Genomic DNA, 25,994 nt, shown 5'->3' on the forward strand with positions numbered 1-25,994 from the left:
TCTCTGCATTAAGTTGCTTGTCTACATGAAATGAGTAAACCACATCACAAAATAACTACAGTCAATTGCCTAAAGAGAGTACATCTGCTCAGCAAAACAGCACGCATCATACATACAAATGGGACCCCCTTCCCAGCTGATTTAGCAGATAACAAACATTGAAGTGGCCTAGCATGGTTTAAGGAGCCTTTTAGAAATTACGTGAATGAGACACAGACCTAAGGTCTAAACTGCCCCTTCTGGGTAGTTATCAGCTAAAAGAAATCAACAAGCAGCAGTAGACTTGTAGGTATATGCATTCCTAAACTGTTGGCCTATCTTCTGCATTCACTTCCATATCTACTCAAGACTATTATGTCACAGGTAAAACATGAGATACTTTTACACGTCCATATTTTTGTCAAGAGATATAACTTATATAACCTAATAGAAAGCAAGGACTGAAATACAAAACTTATGCTCCTATAGCTAAGTCAGTGGTTAAATATAGCCATTTCACCTTGAATTATGAATCAACAAAAAAATTCACCATGTCCATTTGCACCTCTCTCAAGTCCCTTCATTAAATAAGCTCTCATCTCCAACAGTTACTGCAATGAGAAAAAAGGCACTACAACACTTTAGGACCATTTACACTGTAAATACATGCAGGTAATACCATGCAGTATTTCCAACCACATGTAAAGAGACATCTTCCAGAAAGCCAAATTGATCAGTATTAGCTAAATTCATACCGTTTTGTCATGGAACAAACGGGCAGAACTGGGTCAGGTAAAAACAGTTTACAGCTACAAGAGAGAACACAGAGTGACAGAAGTTTAGCCCTCTATCAATACAACTCTGACTTAAAGCGAGAGCACCAGGGCTTATATGTATTTATGGCAGATAGGAACTGCTTTGTCAAGGGGCCTGACATGGCAAAGCAGCATCTGCATCGGGAAGCTTTGTTACAGCAGGTGCAACTGTGTGCTCCTAGTACACAAAACCTGCAGCCCTACAGCCTTGACTTACACCTGTTGAGCTCATCCCCCTCTTGCTTGTGACGTGGCTGGTCCTTGACCAGCTTTTAGGTCCAGCAAGGCCTACCTCCACACTTTGAATCTTAATTAACCAGCTTTTCCATTCTTTTTTTCCAGGACTGATGTCAAGCATGCGGGCCCACACATACCTAACTCATTCCATTTGATAACATTTTTTCAGTACTCAAGACAGACATTCTTTGGTCTTCTTCAATATTGCTGCAATTATGAGATATTTAAATACCCACGTGTATAGTCTGCCCCATTAAGTGGTATTGATGCTTTATCAGGAATTCAACTTGTTACCTCCCTATCAAACAGTGGTGAAGTCAGCAAGCTCACTGAAAATATTAAAATTAGAGAAAAATGAATCCTTTACAGGACCTCAATACCTTCCAACAGTCTTTAACTGACACCACCTCAAACTTCAATTGTTAATTTATTGATTCTGCACATTAAGGACAGGGAAGAAAGAGAAAGGTCACACCAGACTGAATCAAGAGGCTCCATATAGCCCCAAATCCTGCACAGCAGTGCCCAACAGCCTAAGTCTACGGAAACCTGAGAACTGAGCACACACACAGGGACACTTCCTCAGAAATATTCTGCCAGCCTCTAGCTATTTGTAGTTCAGGGATTTCTTGAGCCAGAGATGATGTCTTATTTATAAGATAACCTTCGAAGTTACTTTTCCTGTGTTTTTTAAAGCTGCACAAAATCTAAGCTTCCACAAGATCCTGTGACAATCTTCCATATTTAATTATGAGTTAGATCAAAAAAATCCTTCTTTCTTTGTTCTGATTTTGCTGCCAGCCCGCTTCATTCAATATTCCCTACTTCTTGCACTAGAAGAGACAAGAATAATTTCTTATTCACAATATCCATCTTTCCATGATTTTACAGACAGCTACACCACACTGTTCTCAGTCATCTTTTTTTGAGGCTGAAGACCTCTGGTTTTACTCTACTGGTACCTTCCTCAGCCATGCCTCACGTGTAAATTCTTCCATAGTGTGAGTCATCCTGCAGCCCTTTGCTGTACCTTTTCAGCACTATTGTTTCCTCGTGAAGCCTCAGGGACCTGAATCTGAAGGAGTTACACAATATACTTCTGTCAATGATTTATATAGTGACACCATCATGTGTTTTCTGATTTGTTCTCATTTGTTTTCTAATTTCTAGGGTTCATTTGCTTTCAACTATTGAGTTGTAACAATCACTTCAGATGTCTTTAAATGTGACGGAGGACTGTTTCCACACACACACACACACCATATATGTCACAATCTTCATCTGCACTGAGTTTAATCCGTCATTTGTGTGGTTTTTTCTGCAACTCTCTGAAGTCCTCAGGCTATACAGAATTAGAGGGGAATTAAGATGCATACCTTTAACAGTGAAGGTAAAAGCACATCAGATCAATCCAAAAGCCCAGTGGGGACAACCTTCCAAGAGCTCTGGGGGGTTCTGTCACTGAAATTGTTCAAGTCAAGACTGACAATAGTTTTTGACAGTTGCTATACTAAAAGACATGCCCTAATTCAACCAATAACTAGTTCATAACTTTCTCTGTTGTGACTGCTCATGTTACCCACAGAAGTTCACCCAGTCATAAATGACTTCCTTGGCTTTGTAATCTGTGAATTTTACTGGCTATGTTGGAGTTAGACTTCCATGCACTTACTAGAAAGAACCTGGTCCACCGCTTCTCAAGTCAGCAGGGGATTTGAGTTAGGGAAAGAAACAACAGCAAGTGTCACTTCCTCAAATTTGCCCCAAACCTTACTGAAACTGATTTTTTTAATTACGTTTGCTAATTCACATATTTTGCAAGTTAAAAAATGAAGGAACTGTAATTCAAAGATGTTTGTTGGTAGTGTTTTACCTCTAACATCTAGAAGCAAACGACGGCAAATATTGTGCCACCTAACTATATACATTTTAAAAAGTTGCAAGGAGAGGATGAAATAGCACCATTTCTAAGTTTAACAGTTCCAAGCTGTCAGAATTCAGACACAGAAAAACAGTCTAGAAAAAGTAATTTTCTTAAACACCTATACATACTTTCCTTAATAGGCTGTTCAAGAATTCTTTTACCCATTGTAATGTAAATTAGATAAATCACCCCTAATGCCATTATGTGGACGTCATCTCTTACTGACTGATATTGTAGGTGTATGTTATCACTGTCAACAAAATATACCTTGTCCATGTTACATACTCCCTGGATTAACCTACTGTGCTTTCCTTTCACAATTAAATGAATTCTAGTCACATGAAATTACACTGTCAGTGTAGCTGTTCATTACTTCGGTTTTCAAAAATGCATTACAGCAGCTTTTTACCATATAGCATAGCTTGCTCAGTGAGCTATTTTTGTAACAGAACAAACTTATTTCACTAGTCCTTTTTGAATGAAATAATTTCAATTTACAACCAGTCTGGGAGATTGACAGATTTCAGGAATGTAGCTCAATATATTTTATTCTGGAGACCTAGGAAAAAAACATTGTCTATAGCATCTGTCAACCATGAAGCATTTGCAACTGTGAGGTAAGAATTATTTTATCTCCCTGCAACTTTTTAGCATGAAATTTTTTAATGTAAAAATTTAGACCATACTCTTTCCCTCCACCAAGTAAGTTTGCAAACACAGGTCTTTAATTCATACTCCAATTTTCCTTTCCAAAGGGGTTCCACTGTTCACTTCCTCAGTTTCCTATAATCAATGCAGCAGTAGAAAATGGTAGCATGTTAAAATACTTTAAAATAGAAAGGTTTGCAAAAGGAAAACTCCCAAGAACTATTATAGGACTCTACTATTAATAAATGAATAGCCAAAAGAAAATTGTTAGTGTTCAGATGAACAGACACAGATAAACTATTTTGAAGTACAAGCACTAAAATAATCACTAGGAATTTTTTGTTGTTGGGGTTTTAACACAAAGATAACATGACCAAATCAAACACTTTGGAGACTTTAAAATGCATTGTCTCTATTTGAGTATTACTTTACAGATGGATATTTATAAAGATCAATTTTCTTTGACAAGCTAAAATGTGCTTGTAAGTTACAGGTACAAGATCTGATGCATTCAGATTACATTTCTACAAGTTAATTTAGTCATCTCACACTTGTAGGCAATTTTCCTCTAAGTGACTAGATTGTTCTCAGAGATTTCTACTCCTTCTTTCTCTCCCTCCTCCTCTTTTTTCATATTCAAATACAATTCCGAGAAATAAAGGTGTCTGTGGGATAGAAAGAGGATGTATAAAAATAAGAGTAAGCGAACACTTAATAAGGCATTGTGAATTGAACAACAGAAAAAAGGTAAAAGAAGGGGCAGACAGAATCATGTGGAGTTACAGAATAAAAAATTTAAAGCCAGAAAGATCATAATCTCTTATATGCATCAAAAAATTTACTTGCTGTCAATATTCGTACTGAAAATGTATATCAAGATAAATCAGAAGTAGGCATCTGGATTTAAACCAATACATATGCACCCTACCACTGAAAAAGAAGCTCTTGCTTCTTCCCTACCAATACCAATTCTGGTATTTCCCCGATTCCCCAAGATCCTTCACTGCTCACCAGCTGTTGCATGACATGTTCCTGCCAACTCTTTTGCACCATCCAGGCAGTCAAATTGGGCAACTAGATCCATATCTGGTGATGGGCCAAATCCATAATATCACTGAAGTGATTTTAAAACTCATTTCTTCAGAACAGGGGAGGTAATTTTAATTTATTGTCAAGAGCAGAAGCAAAAGATAAAGCAACTTCAAATTCATTACATTTTTACTGATAAGAGCTGCACAGCTGCAGAACAAACAAAACAACGAAACCAAGCACTCCTTAAAAGCAAGAGAAGAGGCATATGAGAAACAGAACACCGATATCCACTAGGTTCCTTCTGAGAATGTACAAAAGGAAGAAAAAATCCAAAATAAATTATAGCCACTTTCATTAGAATTCATGTTTTAGTAGTGACTGACATGATGACTAAAGCAATTAATAATTACATATACAAATACTTCAACACCAAAAAGTCATAAAATGAAGCCAATTCACAAATATAACTGGTAACAGCTACAGACTTTCTTCTCTGCTTTTAATGTGCAGGAGCAGGGGAAGCCCATAAGAGTCCACTCTTTCCAGATGGAATAAGCAGTGTTAGCCAGCCCATTTTTGGGCACATTAAAGTATTTTGTTACTTGGGGTAAAAGTCAGTTTCTCCACTTATACAGAAGTTATTTTTTGCACCAAGCCCCATCCGAAGTGACAGATAACACCTTAAGATGAAAAGGAACATGCACACACCTTACATTCTCACTGTTGTGCCAGTGACATCATGTCCCTTTCAAACACAGGTTAAACAAAACCACTGGTAAGTGCTGGATATAATGCCTTGTCAGCTTTTGTCCTAGGGGTAAAGTAGCCCTGAACAGGGCGCCTAAAAGGTATAGCAAATGTATTGCTGTTTTTCTTAAAAGAAAAAGTATTTCAAGATAAGAAAGTAAAGGGAAAGTGTGGTGGGGCAGAGGTGAAGGGAAAGAGAGAGAGAGAATGAATGCTCCAGGCCTGAAGAAAGACTTCTAGAATAAGTAACCAGCACCTACAACTTACTCCCTGCATACAAAATAAGGTGACAGAGAGCAGGGCTTGTTGGGTGGTGGGGTGGGGGGTGTTGGAGGGTCTTTTATCAATTTTAAATACATAGTTTTCCAATAACTCCATTCTGCCAGCATTTTCCCAGCAGAAAGTTAACCAAGTCTCTCAAATAAAAATTTCTTTGCTATAAATATCTGCAATTACAGCCTCTAGCCTTTATGACACAAAAAAAATTATGACACAAAAATCAGTGGAACGATATCATCCTATTAAAGCACTCCCATCTTGAATTAGTTCTTCCACATTGCCCCCTTACATTTTGTAGCTAACTGATACATACTTCTCAGTGACACATTTTCTGCATGTTGAAGCACACACACATACTCAAGAAAATACCACGTTATCACCGGCCGGTTTCAATCAAGAGCTTAAAAAGAAATAGAGAGAGTATGATCAGTTTCACAATCCAAATTATCTGCAGCAGATTCAGAAATACCACGCTTTATAAACCGAGATGATGAGTGTGTACTGTCAAAGGAAGGTCATCTGATTCACATTCCAGTAAAGGTTGAAAATGAGTCAGAGCCAATGAAAACATAATTCCTCCCCACTCGCACCCTATTCTGTCCCTGAAATGTGCTTTTCATTAAAAGAGTTTCTAGTTCACAATTTTACACACGCAGAGGGTTTACTTTGCATGAAAGGACAACAAGAGTTCCCTCGAGGGTGGAACAGACAGTTAACAGAACTCTGGTTTTGAAACAAAGACTCTGACAAGGCTCAATAAACCTTTGACATTCTTCCAAGAAAATTACCCCCATCTAGACAAAAAATTAAGCCCTTTGGGTAAAAAAACAACAAATCTTTTAAGTGCTCAGAAGAGCCATCTTCCTATACAACAGCTAGAAATGCCAAAGATGCCACTCCCAGGAGAGCCAGGAGTAAACAACAGGCAAGAGAACACAGAACAGATGAGAAGCCAACGTGTGATTTGGACAGGTATAAAAACATGGAGCAGGGGAAGGATCAAGAGAAAGTGCAAACTAGAAGTTGGATGTAGGAACTGGGAACTCTTGAGCAACAGGATGAGATCAGGGAAAGAACAATGGCAAAATCAATAGGTATGACTGAAAGTATTAAAAGGGGAAGAGAAGGACTAGGAGAGCCCAAGCGATCAGCAGCAGACATGAGGAGGAATTTCAGGACCAAAATGGGGTAAAAAGAAAAGAGGAGCCACAACTGAGCTTAAGGAAGACATAGGCACTCTGTGTCTTTTAGAGCACTGCCTGCTCCACAGACCTTCTTTCACTCCAAAACCAACGTTTAGCAACAGCAGTATACTCCCTGCAAACAAGTTTCTGAGAATCCTGCTAGAAGTATAGTTCTGTCAGCCTCTTCTGATGGTGGTTCACATGTAGTCTGATCACAACACTGCTTTGGAGCATCCGTCAATGAACAAGGAAACATTCCTATCACAGTTATTTTGTTTGTAAACTGATATTAGGAATCAATCTATCCTTATGAGAAACAGAACAGTAAATGAAATCTGGCTTCTGCAATTAAACCGATCTGATACTCTTATCATCCTTACCATAAACAAAAAATTCTGGTTTTATAGAATTTTACAAAATTTCTATTTCTATTTTTGATTTCTTTCTCTAATGTAGGCTGCTGAGAGATGGAACAAAAATATTACAATTAAAACAAACACAGCTCCTCCAAATCAATCAACATCATCTAATATTACCATAGAAGTAATATCTACTAACATCATTATTGAAAAAGAACCAATACTTTACAGGCAAGCAAAGAAAGTCCCTGCTCTAAAAAGCTTACAGTCTAATTCAGGTGATTTAACAGTGGTTCAGAATCACAAGTGTAAAAAGGAATCCAAACAAAAAGGCTAAAATCAATCAAAAGTAATATATGGCAACAAGGAAAATCGCAGTTCATAGAGTAAAAGGAAAATGCAAAGGAAGGAGGAAAGGCAGAAAATAAGTAAAAAAGTAAAAATAGGAGAAAGGGAACAGGAGCATAGTAGCAATAAGATACCGAATTTTGAAAATGAAGACTGGAAGACTAAATTTATGTCTTGAGTGCAAGAGTCAAAGTAATTCATTTTTGTTTAGAGGATTTCACTGGCGGAAAAGTCCAAGACAACGATGTGGCAGAAACAATGATAACCAACAGGAGGCCTAGTCAGACAGAACTGGGTTTAGATCAGGGGTCCTCAAACTATGGCCCGTGGGCTGGATACGGCCCCCCAGGGTCCTCAATCCGGTCCCCGGTATTTACAGACCCCCCCCGCCAGGGGTTGGGGGGGGGGGGGGGGGGGGGGGGGGGCGGAAACCAAGCAGCCGCAGATGGCTGCCTGCCACTTCATTCGCGCACGGGCCCCTGTTTAAAAAGTTTGAGGATCCCTGGTTTAGAGGTATCATTTAAAAAAAAAAAAAAAAAAAAAAAAAAAGACATGACTAAACACAAGAAACAGTGAATCAGGTGAGTAGATATTTTTAGCTAGCTCTCAAACCCACAAATTCAAGTAGTGGACATGAAAGAAGCAAGACAGGAATAAGGACAAATTGTTCCATATTTAAACTTACAGATTTGTGATTTCATAACCAAAAGATACCTAAATATATGGTATAAATATACAGTAAAGATACCATCAATAATATACAGTAGCAGCAAAAGATTAAGGCCCAATATTAGAGAAGGATGTCGGTCAGAAAACTTTAGATTTAGAAATCTGGAACTTAACAAATAAATGCATGACAACAAGGTGTGAAAAATTAAAAGAATGGGACAAAGCTTACCACACTGATTCTAATGAGAACAAAATTTAACCTCTTTAGTATACAAATCTTATTCTATCCGATTCTAAATCACAAAGCATACAAATCTCTCTGAAAAACTGAAACCTTTCAGATTTTTCTTTCATTACCATTAGTTTTGCAGTACTATCACTGACACATATTGTCACATGTGATATATGGTCACATAGTTTTAAGATATCAGAATGTTAAAATGAAAATAAGAAATGTTATTGATATGCATTCAAGTCATTGAATCACATTATACTTCTATACTTCAATCACACAGTTTTGGTTACATTTTAGATAAAACTTGGGGGGGGGGGAAGGGAACAGATATGAAAGCATATATAATGAGCATGAATTACCTATTACAAGAAAATTAATTTATTGAGAAAGTGTAATTAATATTTAAAATCTGGCACTTCCTATTTTTAGTTCACAAAAAAAAAAAAAAAGGGACAGCTCATTTGATTAGAACAAAAAAAGATGAATTTCTGTAACATTAGGAACAGTTCAGGAGGAAGCACAGAGCAGATGGAGAGCCAGCTTCCACCGATGCCAAGTCCTGTGATTTTACTGCAAATCTTTATTGTGGAAGGTTTTTTCTGTTTGTTTGAGAAAGTTACTTTGGCTAGGGAGGAAAGAGGGAGAGGCTGAACTTCCATTGATTTCAGATATCAACAGGTATATAAAACAGCATCATCTCTCGTGGTCTGTCAACAAGTCCAAAGTTGCAGATTGCCCAGGGTGTAACTCACAACTAAAACCTTTGCATGTGGAAATGAAACCACTTGGTAAAGAGCCTCCACAGCTGTGAAATGTTATCTGCCACATCACCATCAAAAAGGAAAGGAAATTTCTGATGTGCTGGAATGAGGCTACAAGCAGAAGCAGGAGAATACAGCACATCAGGGAGGTTCAGAGAACATTCATGGAATCAGGTAGCAAGGAAAGAAGCAGGAGGAGCACATACCCTTACCTGTTTATTTCAGGAGCGCATATACTAGGAATATTGAGGTGTCCTATTACCAATCCTTAGTTGCAACATTGTAATATTCTTTCAAGACCGGTAACTTGGTACTAATATCTTAAAGCTGTTGGTGTGTAATAAGGAGTAACCAATACCTCTATGTTCTAACAGAGCTCACGCCACCTCGTGAACAGCAAGGACATGAAGTTTTGCATCTGTTGAATAAGTTGTACTAGTTGAAAACATCTGTTCATCATGCAGTTATAAAGACACGCAAAGAAGAATTTAAAAATACTTTCCACTACTTTTTGCAGAGCTTTCAGAGCTGATAAAAACCAGTTCTTCACTAGTCTAGATCTCTCAATGGTATAAGAAACAGAGATGCAGAAACAAGAGTTCTGTGGAGACATATGGAGACAAATAATTTCACAGAACAAACATAAACCATAAGTAGTAGAAGTCGGCAATCAAATACCCCTGATGTATACAATAATCCAAGTAAAAATGATAGGCAGTTCTGTAAAGAAACCTGATTTTCAGCTATTCTCTAGAATTTTAAAACTCAAAGTATTCTTTTTTAGCATCTGAACCACGCCCTGCCATTGCCATTCTTTTTCTTTGAGCAGAATTAGCACTGAAAAGAAGAAAACTCATTTATTCTTCACTCACTCTGCCTTTTTTTTTTCTTCCCCAAATCTCTGTCAGTATATACTTAAGACAGAAAAGTTGAAGGAAAACCTATCTTTAACATAAGCCTTGCTCCACAAGTTTATCTATTCAGTATTTTGAAGACAGCCAATAGTTTCTCTGTGTTGCTAATTCTCATGTATGTACTGGCCACAAAAATGCAGCAATATATTGCAATAGACACATCATAATTAAACAGAGAAGTCCAAAAGCAGGAGGTTATAAAACCCAAAACAACAGTTTATTAGGAAACAGAAAGTAACTGCTACCTCACAATTCCTGTACTTACTGTTCATTACTATTATGCTCCAGTGACTGTTCTTTTGACTTTTATTCCACATTTCCTATTGTATTTAAGTGTTAGATATCTACAGAATGTATATGTATTCTTACAATATCAAAACCATTGAGACAGTTTTGTTTGAACTACACAGCATTACTCTCTTACCCTTTAAGGCCATCAGAATTATTCAGCCATTGCCAAAAAAACAAAAAAGGAAAAACTTATATCCAAAAATATGTTTTTTCATCTTGATAATCATCACATCCTGCAACATGACAGCACAGTCATTTAGGTGTGCATGCTGGCAGCTTTTGGCTGCTGTACTGGTAATGCCTACCACATTTAAAGGAAATTGATCAGGTCCCTGGACACATTTTGATCAGCTCCGTAATGACATTTTAAAAGCATACTTTTAAACCTAAAGATCTATTCACAACCAAAAACCTAATATAGGACTTAAATCTATTTTGAAACAATTAACCTTCACCTGCCAAAAAATGAGGACAGTTCTTCAAACCTCACAAGATTCTTCTAGCAAAGTAAGGTTATCCTATCACTTCCACTTCTCTTGATCTTTACGCTTCAACAGCATTTTTACTAAATTGATTCAAGATGTATTCCCTGAAGGGTTCACAATGGACTTGTAGTTTACATCAGCTAAACATCAAAAGCAATACAGAAAAGTTTGCTTTGCTATATTCAAGGTTAATTATAAAAAAAAATAAAATCCTAAAAAAAAGAGGAAAGAAACAGACTTAAGAACTAAAGTTTTCACCCTGCTTTACACACAAATATAATAAGCCTTGACAAAGAAGCTCTGTCAGGCTAGTGACATCAGCTGTTATCAAAGCCACCTGGAGTTCTTTCTTAAGACTATTTTCAGCTGCTTTTTTAACTATTCAGTCTGAAATTTTCCATGTCAATTGACTGCTTCAGGTAGTTTTTCCTCACCACCACCTTTTTTTAAAAGTCGGAGAATGGCTGGAACATTTTTCTACCATGAAAGGATCTAGGAAAAAAGCCCTTGTAAGCTCTTCCTTTGAAAAACTGTAAGTACTTCCTTGCCCTGAATCAGTAACTTGAAATCAGGCTGGACAATGTTGTTGTATGAGAGAGGTACATTCTGCTCATTTTGTGAAAAGTCTGGCCTGATTTAGCCAAGCTCCGAGCTTCTAGAAATCAAAGTTTATACACATATTTTTTTGCAAGATTTGCTGCCACTTAACAAACAATCACCAAACAGTCCATTCTCAGTGACCTTCCATATGTCACTTCAACATCCAAGGCAACTGACTTAAGTTTCCTCTAACCTCTGGTTAGGAGTGAAGAGCCAGATTTTCACTGTAAGAGAACTCTGCATTTAACAGGCATTAGGTACAACACTTAATAAAAAGTGTCATCTTGCATATTTCCACAACCTCACTATGCAATATCCCTGCCATAGCTGAAAACAGTAACCCGTCACTTCATGTTGTTGGGTAACTGAGTAGGATTTAGGGTATACTGACAAAAGCATGTAAAGGGAAGATTGAGAAAACTGTAGTGGAGCCTAGAACTGGAAGGTTAAAAGAAAAGAATAAACTGGGATTGACTAGTCAAGGAAAGAAACAAAGAGGAATGTAAAAAGATGTGGTAGTGGATGACAGAAAAAGTAAGCCAAATGAGCAATCCCAGGCAGAACAACTCAGAACTGGAAACGACCAGGACTGGACAGAGCGAGGGACAGAATGTATCTGACGGAGCTGGATTTTAGTGAATATATGTGGAAGGGAGCTGGCTTATAATAAACAACTGAGAAGAGACCCATCACCAGAAATCAGAAACCTAGACAAGAAGAAAAATTAACGGAAGCAAGGGACAGTGAGAAGAATTAGTAGGCAGGCAAAGGCTGACAGTAGAAAGACAAGATGCAGTCAGAGACAGGCTGGGACTAGTCAAGCCCAAATATTTGCTTGAAAAGACAAATCAGTGCTGAACTGGAGATTGGCTTGAGGCAGGGACAAGTTGGAAGTATAGGCAAAAAGGTTAAAAAAGTATGTATCTTCAGAAGCTATTTCAAAACATAAAATAAAAAAATCAAAAGTTTTAAATTGTGATATCTACTTTGCTCCTCAAGCTATGTTGCCTATCCAGCTCTGAGGTACATACCAGCCCATCTTGACTCCAACACTGTCTACCATGCAACACACCATTCAGAGAAGCCATCACACACCTCATGATCCTATGATTAAAACTGGCAATTTAAGCCCAATTCTGCAATGGTCATGCAGAACAGCTTCAGAAATTCATTCTGGCACAGAGAAAGCAAGCTCTGGTTCTTTTTTCTTTATCACAGATAATGGCTAACTTACCCCTCCAAGCTGTGGCTGAAAAATCCAATTATTTAGATTCAAGAGATTTCAGAACTTCCAGGTTGCTCAAAAAAGCCCCATAATACATAGTTTGCAACTTTTTACTGAAACATGCCAACACAATAGCACCAAGAGTTTCTAAAACAATTTCAGGCAACTGTTTTTTGTGCAACTGCCCATAATATAGGTTAAAAAAAAAAACAGGATCTAGTACAGCCTGTCTCTCCACCTTCTCATTCTATTATCTCCTTTGAAGACTGGAAAACAACTGATCTTTACTCTCAAGGAGAGTAATGCTATTCATGCACACATCCCTACAGTGCTGATTACAAATCTGTCAAAACAAACAACAGCAAGCAGCTGCTTAACTGCTTTGCTGTTTAGTCACACTAGCAACTTTGTTTCTTTTCTGGAAAGCAACTCAATGACCAAGATTGGTAAGAAATTGACAGCAAGAATAGGCTCAAAGTAACTGCACACACTCAGACCCGTGGAGTTTCACAAGAAGGCTGTAAATGCAGCAGCCCTCTTTTACTCCCCAGCCACCTTGGCTCGGTGCAGCTTATATGCTGATAAGACTCCTCCCATGGAGACTTCGAACACTCCCAAATACATCAATGGCAGACTTACTGAGGCAGATAGGAATGATATTCTAGTGTCCTGTTTCACCATCAAGGACAACAGTCAGAAAAGTAGCAACATTTAAAAATGCAAAACTAAAAATAAATAAAAAAAACCCACAACGAAGCAAAACAAAGAACCCCCCCACACACACACAAAACCCCTATCTGTAAAGTAGAAATGCTTACCTGCTGAGCTAAGCAATACATGGAAGTCTGTTCCTCTCTGTGACTCTCCACGTTCACTCTGTCCCTCTTTTTCTGTATCCTCATAGCGGCTCCAGTTGGAAAAAATCTTTCTTCTTGAATAGCTTTTCAGTTTTTCCTTCTCTTCTTCCTCTTGTGATTCAGTATCATCATCATCCTCTACCTGTGATATTTAAATAGACAGTTAAGCCATTGCAATTCAACAGTATTTTGTTCTGTATTTAGACAGTCATTCATACAACCCTCCAACCAGGGAATCAAAACCCAGAATGATAAATCAGCCTGGATCCCCTGTCAATTTTAGGTGCTACCATCTTCCTGAACTGTATGTAACTCATCAATTGTCTAATTAAAAGCACCTAGTGAAGCTTCAGTTCTTACAGGGGTCACGCGGTGACACTGACGCAAGTTGCACGGGTTTCCCTTCTGTTCTGAAAGCCCATAATGAACAGCTCCCTTCCTGAAACTAAGCACAACATGCAGGGAGCAGAACTAAGAATTTAATCACAGTACCTCTGTCCAAGTGTTGCAGTGATACTGCAGAAAGAACCGATGTTTGTAGAGCACAAGAGGAAAATGACAAGATAAAGAATACTGGAGAAAAACATATGGAAAGGGTGCTATGTAAGAATTTCCATTATAACCAGCTACAGGGTGTTGACTCAAGTAACATGGAATAATTAACCAAATTAATTTCCTTCATTAAAGCCATTTGACAGAAATGTTACTGTGTTTCTGAAACTACATTAAGGTTTCTTTAAGCACATACATGTATGTGCTGGTACAACGTTGGACAACCTGGTAAAGAACAACTGCGCAAGGCAACTATCAGGCACAAACCACCACCACTTCATTAACCCGTTTTATAATTGATGAGTTACTTTCATAGATCAAGAAAGGACATAGAGCAATGCAGCACATATTCCAGATTGATTTCTATTATGAAGCAGGCTTAACTACCCTGTAGAAAAATGTGTAGTTACATTTTGGCTCAGCTAGACAAATACAAACTGTTTGAGATTTTCACGTTCCTTTGGTGTCCAGTTATGCAATAGAAAAACCTCTATCAATGCCAAATAAGTCCCTGTTGCACACCAAATACCATATTTATATACAAGTACATCATCATAAAAAGAAGACTGACACAAACGAAAAAATAGGAAGCAGTAGTTTGTGGACAGTGGAGTATTACTACACCTTAGTTCTGAAAATATAATAAAGATGACCAAAAGTAGCAGTGAAGCCTGTTACATGGCTTTTACACAGATGCCCACTGAAAGCATCCTCAAACACAACTGTGAAAGTTTAGATTCTCCCATGTTTGATGTCTTAAAAATGACTGCCCAGCATATCATACAAGTAGCAAAATCAGAACTAGAATAACGACCTCCCAAGAAAAATAATCCACCAATCTTCATAAACAAGCTTCTTTCAGCATTGTCCGAGAGATCTGGCTAGGAACAGCATGAAGGAATGGTAAATTCATCAGAGCATAAAACCAGATTCAAACCTGTAAAAATTATACAAATACACTCCCAGCTGGCAAACAGCTGACAAAAAGGAAAATATTCTGTGCATTCTTACTGGTTCTGTGCAATTTTTAGTTAAATTCGTTTGTCTTTCTATTAATCAGATAAATACACTAAAATGGTTGTTGTGGACAAACGATTATTTGCACGAGCAAGGGGATGAAGTCACAACACACTATTACCAGGGCCTGATCTAGAGCTATAGTTTCAACAGAGCAAAAGGCCAAAAGGCAAAATAACTTGGAGTTCATACAATTCATAAGTCAAAGCAAGTATAGTGCTACAAAGAGATAGATCTGTGTTGTACTTTGTTTTTGTTTTTAAGAAAACATCAGAATCACCTTAGGCAACTATTACATTATAAATAAGTAAAACAGGAGTATCACCTTCTTATTTTAACAAGCTTCCAACAAACTAATACAGATTTAAATATTTTCTCTTAAACTGACCTAAATTATTTTTCACATTCTGTTATTAGCTATGTTATACAGCACACCTCAAGGAAATTTAATGTCTTAGAAGTAAAATTGTTAACTTGAACTTTAATAAACAAACCACAAATCCTCCAGTGTTAATAGGAGTTGTGCAGTCTGGTTCCCCAAGTACTGTCCTGAGGTTTACTTTTGCAATAAGTAAACTTCAAATACAAACCTGCTTACATTTCCAATAAATATTTAATAGAAAATTTTGCATGATGCACTGCTATGCTACAAGATAAAACTATGAATACTCCCATTTGAATAGTCAACATTCAAACAACTTAAAGATGCATCTTCACCACTAAAATCATCACATACATTTAAAAAAAATTGATCAGTGAAGCTTCAGAAAATAGTTTGCTTCTATCATCTCACGAGACAGCTACCACCTAAAGTAACAACAGAAATACATAAGCATAAATTTTCATTACTTTCCTCTTAGCTAACTATTCAGCTAGACTATATACTGCTACCAGTGCCATCATAACTTACTGAAAACAAATCTCAATGAGTACAGAACAAACATCACTCCCATGTGTAGTGCAATAAAATAACTTCCCCCCTGCCCCATCCTCAAATAACAAATGATACAAGCTGAAACAAATTCTAGAAGCCAACTCAAATATAACCTTTAAAACAGTATTACTTAGGTAAGGAGAAAAGCTTTTAAACAGCACTGAACTACATCTACACATTCTCACTCAGTGCTATAATGCACCACGATACCACAGGAGGTATAATCTTTATCTGCTGTGCCTCTGTTTCAGATAGTATTACATCCATTACCATCTGCACATTTCATTGAAATTTTGGAAGTGGGGAAAGCATGCAAAAGCCCAACTGAATAAAACCAGGAAACTTTCAGACTGTTTTGCATATCAGAAGAGCAAAAAAATTTACACAGTGTTCTGCCTAAACACTAAGTTCATCAAAGTCCAAACCACTGTGAAAGAGCCAAGCCCCTCTGCAGAGGAGCTTGCACAATTTGGGGTCTTCCACCAAGGAATGTATTTTCATCCTCTAGCAGAGCTGATGATTCCACTTTCCTTCTGAAGGAAAGCAAAATGCATAGCATATGTGACCCCAATCTACAGTCTCTACCACAGCAGAAGGATATTTTAGTACATCCTCCTTTATACAGTAATTTTGCATACAGGGTTGGGGATGGATGGTATTGAGAAAAAAATAGGAAAGCAGGCTTTCTGTTTGACTTCTACACAAGAACATGTTGATGCACACAGTACTGGAATGAAGGTGTCAAAATGACGTAAACATTGTTCTGAATAGGCCATTTCCCCTGGGGTCATCCTTCTGCACTTCCCTGGAACCCAGTGGTTTGGATCAAACCAAGGCTAAGTACACAATGGAGAAAACGCAAGTGACCTCTTACATCCTGCTTCAATTACTCAACTGCTCTTCACTGTAAGTGCAGTCAGTCCTAGCATGTCAAGCACACGTGTGCAAACACTCAACAAGAACTGTTGAACTCACAGCCCTTAAAAAGAAAAAACCCCGAAAAGTGCATTAAAGTCAGAGCTTCCATTAAGACTTTCTAAAACTGTATTCATTACCCTTAGGAAGCCACAGCAGTTAAAGCTTATAGCCCTCTTTCTGTCGAGTTCTATTAACTGTAAGAAAAGTCTAAAACATTTAATCTTGGTCACCATTTAGAATATTCTACAGTTACTGGGAGGACTATAGAAACAACATAGGTTGTTTACCTTTCTTTGGGCTGCCTGCCCTTCCCCGTTATGTAGATATCATGCATTATTAGACTTCCATTCTTACTTATTTTGTAGTACTTCTCCCAATTCTCTTCCTGAGGATGTTACTTTACAGAATGTAGGAAAACATAGTTTGAGCTTCTTTGCTGATCTGTTAGAAAAAGCATAGCTATTTCTCTCCTTCGCAGTCTTCCCAAATTTATACAATAACCTTTCCATTTTATCTTCAAAAACTCTTTACAATTATATAGATCAAGCACTACTTTTGCCCTTTGTTATTGTAACTTCTGTATTACTGTTTTGAATGTCACACCTCTCAAAAATACACACATTTCCTTAATCTTCCCCATTCTTTATTAGGGACGTTTACCTACGATACCTCAGACATCTTAAATATCCACACAGGAGTCCACAATAAACAGCCACTGTCATGCACGGATACTTGCATGTTCATGGACAGTGATAATCACTGTCTGCTCCCTACATTTCCTGCTCTCCCAACAGCACATACTAATTCCTTGACTATTCCATCTTCCCTTCTTGGAAACTGCTGTAAGGCTGTGGCCAAGTGCAATGACATTCAGGCTTATCTGTCTCAATCCCAATTTCTCTTCTCATCAGGGGAACAGGCTAGCAATGAAAATGAAAATATCCTGTGGGTTGAACCTGACCTTGACTATCAGCTGCATCATGAAAGGGCATATATCTTTTCCTCATTTGTGTTTAAGATAGTAAGGTGTCTACGCACAGACAACTTTTCCTCTCCTCTTCATCCCAATTTCAGGAGCATCTGTTGTTACAGTCAAATTCTCACAGGCGGAACTCTAAGTCATAGGGTCAAAAAAACATCTAATGAAGCAACAAAGCAGTTCACAACCTCTACACTTTAAATGTTTTGCAGAATAGAAGTCTGTACACAGGGGCTTGTATGAGTGACAAGAAGTAAGGTCGCTTGGCTGATATTAACTACTGAGGGGTTCCTCTAGGCAGATGTAAGTGGAAATGTGAAAGACTTACAGTTACACTTCAATGACTTAAATTACTCTTAGAAAGACATACCTGCTTTTAATTTCATGGTTCAAAATTATCACTGGTGTAGCCAAACAGGAGCAATGAGATCACACCAGGAATTATCTTAGCACAATATGAATACAACACAATCTCAAAAAGATTTCAGTTTTTTGTTGCAGTGCTCATTAAATGCACTTTTTTTCACCTTATATCCAGAAAGATACAGAAGAATCCCCTGACAGCTTAATTTTCTCAATCACAATGATTGATAGGCTTATACCTTATGATAGTTATATATAGTATAAAAATCTTCAAAAAAGTTAAGTTGTTCTGATTTTTCCACATTTACCTAATTACAACCCCTAGATATATGTCCCTCTGTCTCGTAAGTAGACTTTTATTAACATTAAATCTGAAGTTGGCAAAGGAATACATTTTCTGATTTATTGTGGTGGAAGTGTAATGGGCTTTTTAAAATACGAACTGTAAAGTATATTAAGAAAATCAGAATATATATTCAGAATTATGGCAAACAAAAGCAGACCTACATATTTAAACACATTTCTTAGATTAATGTGATTTTTAACAAAAGACAAAGTACAACTGCAATTTTATTGATACTCATTCAAGTTTGTATGTGTTTAGAATCAAAATGTCCTTACCTACAACAAAAAATACAGAACATTATCTTCATGAACTTACTTAGACAGATGGCTGAAATCCAATGAGAGAATTTGAAATGCAATTCACAATGATATAGACAAACAGGAATTGAGTTTTAAAAATAAAAACAAAATAAAAATACCAATAGTGAATTAACAAGGTAAACATGTCTGTCAGTATATTATATACATACTCCACTATCTAGGAAAATCCCATGAAGCATGCGAACACATTGTTCTATCTACCTAGGAATATTAATGATAAATTTCTGTACAGAGAAAAAAAGCGCAAGTTTGAACAATATAAAAAGGTCAGTATGAAGTAAGAGTGGAATACAATCCCCCAAACTATTCTTATTTAGCGCTCTTAATCCAGATTTTAGAAAAGTAAATGAAAGATAAGACTTGCGAATTTCCCTAATAAATAAGATTTTCTTAATGCAGTGATACAATAAGATACCATAGCCTCTTTCAGAGACAGAAAAGAATATTTGGTGATAATACTCAGCAACACCTGCCAAAAACTGAGCTTTTAGCTTACCTATACTGAATTGTTTTCAATAGACACCATATTCACAAGTCTGACCACAGTAACAGTGAAAAAGTAAATACAACCACCTTGTCCACCAAATTACTTTGCTTCAAAGTTCCTGCTTGTTTCATCTATGCAATGCAAATAATTGGAACTGATTAAAACTTTGAATGAAAGAGACTATTTTCTCATTACTGTTTAACTGAAAAAAAAGACCACCTCAAAATATTCTTTGCACTCAGTAAAGTTCTAACATGATCAAGTGCCAGGAGGCTATAAGCCATATTTATCTTTCTCACAGATCATTATTAATATTTCCACAAGCTATAGCCATATTTTGCACGAATCTTACACCTCACTGAATTGGAACAGCTTCTGTTAGGAGCTAAACCTCTCCTTTAGACTCACTGAGCCGGGGAGGGGGAGGAAGCCCCACAGGCAAACAACTTGGTTCTTTCGTTTGTAACTACTGATTTACATGGCAGACTATCTTCCCTTTCAACGAATCCATAAATTCTGATGTATGTTTTCCACTACTCTCTCAGAAACACCCCTGTAACCTGCTGGCACATGATTAGCTGCAGGTCCTTCAAATGGGTGGCTTACAGGGGCAAAATGAATGAACCACCACTACGCACTTCTACAGACCCAGTTTTAAAACCGTTGACTCATAGATAAAATAAACTTAATAGCCATGCAATGTATGTTCACAGGAAGAAAGTCTCAAAAGCTCTATTCTCTAACATTAGAAGTAAAGTTGGAAAGTTGGTAAAGCCTGTCAAGGAAGTATTTATTTTGGAAACTACCTATTTCAAGACTTCACTCAATAGATACAGGATTTTCCAAACTACAAAACCACCATCTAAAATTTAGCCCTACTCATTTAGATTAAAACTCCAAAGTGAAGGATGTTTGATGGGGTATGTTGTTAGAACGGTACCATTAAAAATTCAGCACTCACTCTGCACTAATTGGGTAACGCAGTACAGAATCAACAAGCCGTGTTAACTGTAGAAGCAGTCCTTTACCTCCCTTCCCTAAGGCTGAGCCATGCTGCGAGCAAAGAGCCTGTAAAAAGCTTGTCCAGCTGCTGGCTATAGATAAAGAGACTTCTGATTTTTTAAACTTGTTGAGCCAATACATTTCCACCAACAGAAAAACAGTATTTTTTCTTTAATTCAGTGGAAATGATGACATGAAAGTTACTGGCAACTACACAAACTCATCAAGCAATTTATACAAAATTGTCACGTGGACCTGAACAAAACCTGGCAGGCTCTATTACCTTCAAATTGACAGTAACTTAAGAAAGCTGAATGTTTTTCTTACAAACATTCAGTCAAAAATATGAGTTTAAAAATAAAAGAGAGGCCTCTGTCTTGACGGAAATAACAAGTTTCAAGAAAACCTTGCAAAGTATGTGTATTGCCACAATGTTTGTTTGTGGCATTCTTTCCTATGTATTTGCTATGTGTAGCAAAGTCAGGGGGTTTATATATTGCATACATATGGATCCACATATGTGAATGTTGTAGGTCATATACTAAACCCAAATTATACTTATTCTGGTTAGGTTAAGGAAAATTTCTACAGAGAGATATTTCTTCTTACCAAATCTGCCATTCCTAAATAGAAGTATCTTGACCTGCATTATAGATTGACTGTATTCAGAAACAGATTCAATTCTTGTTTTAATGTCACAGTATTATAGACTAATCCAAGCTAAAAGGGATTGCAAGAGGTCATCTTGTTCAACCACCTACTCAAAAGAAGGTCAAAACTGAAACAAGACCAAGCAGGTTTCGGCTTTGTCCACTCAGGGTTTGAAAACTTCCAATAGCATACCTAATTCTTAGTGTTTCATTTTGTTGTTTTATTCTAGCACTCCTAAAACTGCAAAAGCAATTGTATTAATGACTTCAACAACCATCTGTCAAGAACATGCACAAGGAGTTCCGTAACATCACGGAGTCAAAGTTTATTGAGGGTATATATTCGCCTCAACAGTTTAATAACAGACTTTTCAAAGAATATTGCTATTTTGCTAGTCTTAATGAGTCAGTGGGTAAGACAGCCTCTTTCAATAAACCTATCAGTTATAAATTTGTATGTGTTGAAAAGCTCTGTACTTCTGCAACCATACCAATGATGAAGTAAAAGTATGACAAATTATGCAAAAAGCTCACTCAAAGCAGCATCTGTCTGCAGAACAGAAAAATTTGACTCTTGATCCTAACCCACAAAGGTTATTTCATAACCTTAATAAAGTCTGCTCAAAAGAGTAAAGTTTAGAGAAAATCTCAGTTATACAGACAAGTTAATGTTTATTTAACACCCCTACATGCACACAGTTTTAGAACAAAACCAGCAACTCTCTACCAAGATCAAAACTAACATGCTGAAGAAGCTTCAGGGTTTCTCATGCAAGAAAAAACATGTGACAAAGTTTCTCCATAGAGCAATTTTTTTTTGCCACAAAAAAGGAAAAACACCACCAAAAACCCCCAACTTTCTGGAAGATTTCAGCTGTGCTATAAGAATGTTCTCCAAAACTTATGTTCCATATGAATAACAACATAACTATTTCTTAGCTTTAAATTCAAAAATATTTGATAACATTTAGTACCAAGTTAAAAGTTTAGGGTTTTTTGAATGCATCTAATTTTGTAAAAAAGAAAGCACGCAAGAGTAAGACTTTTTTCTATGGATTTCACAACATGAAAATAACGAGTGATATTCACCCACACTAACATTTTCAGTCGGCACAGCATTAAAGAAGAAAACATTCTGAAAGACACCAAACAGAACAGGATTCTTTGAAATTGTACACCTAAACTGGCAGAAAAATAATCAATAGTTTTCCTCTCTTTCCTACTGTTAACCTTCTGCCAGCTTAAGTTCCTTGCATCAGTTCACAGCAGAATCAGATAAGCACAAATAATGGTTAGATAGGCTGGAAGCGTGCCATAAACATGGGATCTGGGAAGCAGGTCCTTCCTTCATTATCTGGCAGCAGTTATCCGCTACATTGGCTAAGTGTACTGGTAAGCCATATCCTTGGCTTTAACTTCCTGCAATGTTAAACTTGCTTTTCTAAAGCCAATTTTGTTTTCTCTTTCATTAAAGACTTTCAGATTCTCCATTAGTGTTCCTGTTCCATATAAAACACATGGACACACAGGTGTCCTTGGTCAAATTCACATATTTTTTAAATAAAAATTTAAAAAAAAGATACTGTGCTACAAATATATCGATTGGTCAAACTTTAAACATGAGCTTTATTTGAGACTGGTTTTAGTCAGTATACAAGTATTGATGTTTTGCTTACAGTGGGAAATTCCATCTTGAATTTAAATGAAAACACGCAACATCTGTCACTTTTTCAGATCAACTATCACATAGTAACAGCACACTGCAAACACAGAAATATTCACATAATAAAAATTAAAGCTGTAAAAGGAGACACTCTACTAATTTGAAACCTTAAAATGGTACTGTACGTAAGAAATTCAAGAGGACAGCATTCTGCTTTCCTCCCTTCTTTCACTACATCTGCAACACTGTCAGTAGCATAGTCCCTAAATTTTTAATCTTACATTACTAATATACTGCCATTTCCTAATTATAATTTCACATGCTACTGAAAAACCTCACGTCTACTACTCTTCTATCAACAAACTGGCATATCCAGCTACCGAGCATTTTTGAAATTAAGTTGCATTATTATATTTATGGTATGGCACAACAAAGCAGCAAGACTTCAGTTACAAAAAGTCTCATTCAATGATATTTTCAGAAAGGGGGGTCAAAAAGGGACAATTTTTAGGACTAATACACAGCCATATAGTAAACCAATAAAAATAAATTATATAAAAGATACCATGGATAAAAAGCAGACTGCCTAACATGCAAACAAAATACACAACTATAAAGCTGAATGCAAAACCATATATCAAGGAACAAGCAAGCAGGATATATAATATATATTGAATGACACTGATTAAAAGAAGAGTCGAGTCACACTAGACAAAACCACATACGAAAGCAACGCTACATCAAAAAGATACTATTCTCAACTCCCAGGGGTTTAAACAGCATTTCTGAGACCAATACTAAAATTAATTTCTTTCTTTAGACAGTGGAAAAACAGAAGAGGTACAAGAGAGTACTAACTGCCCACTTGATAAACAAACACCAAAATCCTTCTTCTTCCTTGTTTTTTCAATGTCATGAGAAATGTATGGCCTGGTCAGCGAGGAAGCCAAATTTTTCTCCTTTCCATTTCCACAGATGGCTGTAAAACACACGGTCAACATAGTGATACAAGGAAAGGGGAAATGAGCAAAAAAAGTAATTCACCAATGATACGCTTCCAAGTTTAGAGATTGCAGTCCTGCCTCATAATCAAGGCAGGATTTCCCTGACAGTATACCCAACTGGTGCAAAAAAAGCAGCCACTCATACCCTGCATTACCAGCTTTCCTCATGCAAGTCAGTAGCCCCCTTCCTAGCACAAATTCATCGAGAGAGCAACTAATCAGCTGGAGTTCCCTCAGGCACCATGCAATGTGCTGTCCCATAACGCAGCACGTTACTGCCAAACATCTGATTTGTGGTAGGTTTGTCTCCAAGAGAGGTAGGCTTGTGTTGAATCCACATGCACTGTAATTCAAAATGTAGCTGTACGATGGATAATATGCCTCTGCCATGCTCCTCCAAAAGACAAGCCAGCAACACACCACACACCCCATTTTCAAGCTCTTTTAGTAGTATAGCTCAAAGATAGTAATAGCTGTCAGAGCACTGTATCCTCCAACTGCTATACTTTAGTTCAAGAATTAATGATTAATGTGTTTGGGGAGTCTATGTATATATCAAAATATCAACATAACAAGGATAAAAAAAGGTGTAGAGGCATCACACTGTCCTGACTCAGGTAAGTCAGAAGCAGAATTTTATACAACCAGTGTGTGGCATGCACTTGGTCTCAAAGCTGTTGCCTGCTCCAGGCAACAGAAATACATGAATTTATCAAAAACCTCTAACAACTACATTACCACTGTACACTTTTGACAGAAACATAAAACCTCCAGCAAAAATAGTTGTTTCACCTGAAATGACCTGAGAATAGATGGAGACTGGGGCATAAGAGAGGGGGAAGCCGCAAAACATTTCAAAGAGAATGTAAATACATACAATTATGTTTATTCAGCTACTGCAGAACTACAGTATTTTATCCAGAAAGTGTAAATAAATTCAGTTCCCTTCTCTGCACAAAGGCATTTCTAGTGGCATCTCCTACATCCCTCAAGAATACAGTGACTCTACATGCTCTGAAATGGGTTATCTAGCCTGTTTTCTCAGCCAGACCTATTCTACTTTGTACAGCAAATGGACACTCCTAACAGCAGAACTCAAGAAGCTGGTGGCCTATGCACCATGCAGATGCCCAACCACCACCCACAAACACACAAGAAAAAAAAAAAAAAAACAAAGAAAAAAAATGCATAACACTTCACATGATTCTTTCTTTCATTCCCTGCTCTACCTTTATGACAATATCATGTTTTTACATAAAATACAAAAGGGACTGAAAACAAGGAATGGAGGGAAATTCAGTTCAAAAAGTATTTAAAGTCTGATGGCAGGGCACTTATCTGAGAAGTGAAAAAAACTTGACTGCACTTCGTATTTGAAATTGGGAAGAAAACAGACCACAGTTTGAACTTGTTTCTTTTCTCCACATTCTCCAGATCCTTCACTACCCATTGCAGACTGAAACCTTTTCATTATGCACCCTCTGTATCTAAAACAGGCTCTGTGTCCACTGACTGCCTTTTTACAAAGCAGCATCAGTGCTAATGGCTCTGTAAGTTTATGCACAAGCTGATTCTAATGTAAACTGGCAGACACAAGGATGATTTTGCTATATATTTTGAGAAATCCAAAAATAATACATTACTTCATTAAGAGACATTTTTTTCTGCATCATAAGCAGCATTCTTCAGTGGCTAACAAAGGATACAATAAGGCATGAAAATAAACAATTATTACGGATAAGCGCATCAATCTGCTTTCCTGTCTCACTGAAAATAATTAAACCACTTTTAATTATATATCCTCCTTCAGGGTTTCACATAATTTAGATAAGATTTTTTCCCCTTCCAATTATTCAACAGAAAACAAGCATTTGTAAAAGTCACTTAATCACAGTTCTTGGCAGCCAGATTCAACAAGTCAGTACAGGTATTTGAAAATCCTTTTGCTTTAATGCTTTGGTTTTTTTTCCAGACTACTCCTAATAAAATGCAAAGACAAAAAAAAAAAAAAAAAAAAAGATATTTAATATTATGTGCACTGCACTGCATGATTTTTCAACAGTACTAATGAGTAAATAGTATTGTCAATGCTAAATCTGTTCCATCATTACAGTTACACCCATTACAGGGTAAGTTTTAAATTATTTCTTCAAAAGTATTAATAGGTATG

General features: G+C 37.0%; 2 protein-coding genes across 4 annotated transcripts in view; one reads left to right on the plus strand and one right to left on the minus strand.

Annotated features, from left to right (window-relative positions):
- The window catches only part of AVEN (apoptosis and caspase activation inhibitor), a 94,818-nt gene that overhangs the window by 58,706 nt on the left and 10,118 nt on the right, over positions 1 to 25,994 (minus strand). For 2 of the 3 annotated variants that reach the window (XM_055811409.1, XM_027777266.2), the window contains exon 2: positions 13,551 to 13,731. In XM_055811409.1, coding sequence (XP_055667384.1) covers positions 13,551 to 13,731 — 181 coding nt within the window. Of the gene's footprint in view, positions 1 to 13,550; positions 13,732 to 16,362; positions 16,445 to 25,994 lie in introns of those variants that run through there. The other variant, XM_055811415.1, reaches the window with a different exon arrangement.
- The window catches only part of CHRM5 (cholinergic receptor muscarinic 5), a 47,236-nt gene that overhangs the window by 3,388 nt on the left and 17,854 nt on the right, over positions 1 to 25,994 (plus strand). The window lies entirely within an intron of this gene.

This window comes from Falco peregrinus, chromosome 1, assembly GCF_023634155.1.
Source record: "Falco peregrinus isolate bFalPer1 chromosome 1, bFalPer1.pri, whole genome shotgun sequence".
In the NCBI taxonomy this organism is placed as follows: domain Eukaryota; kingdom Metazoa; phylum Chordata; class Aves; order Falconiformes; family Falconidae; genus Falco; species Falco peregrinus.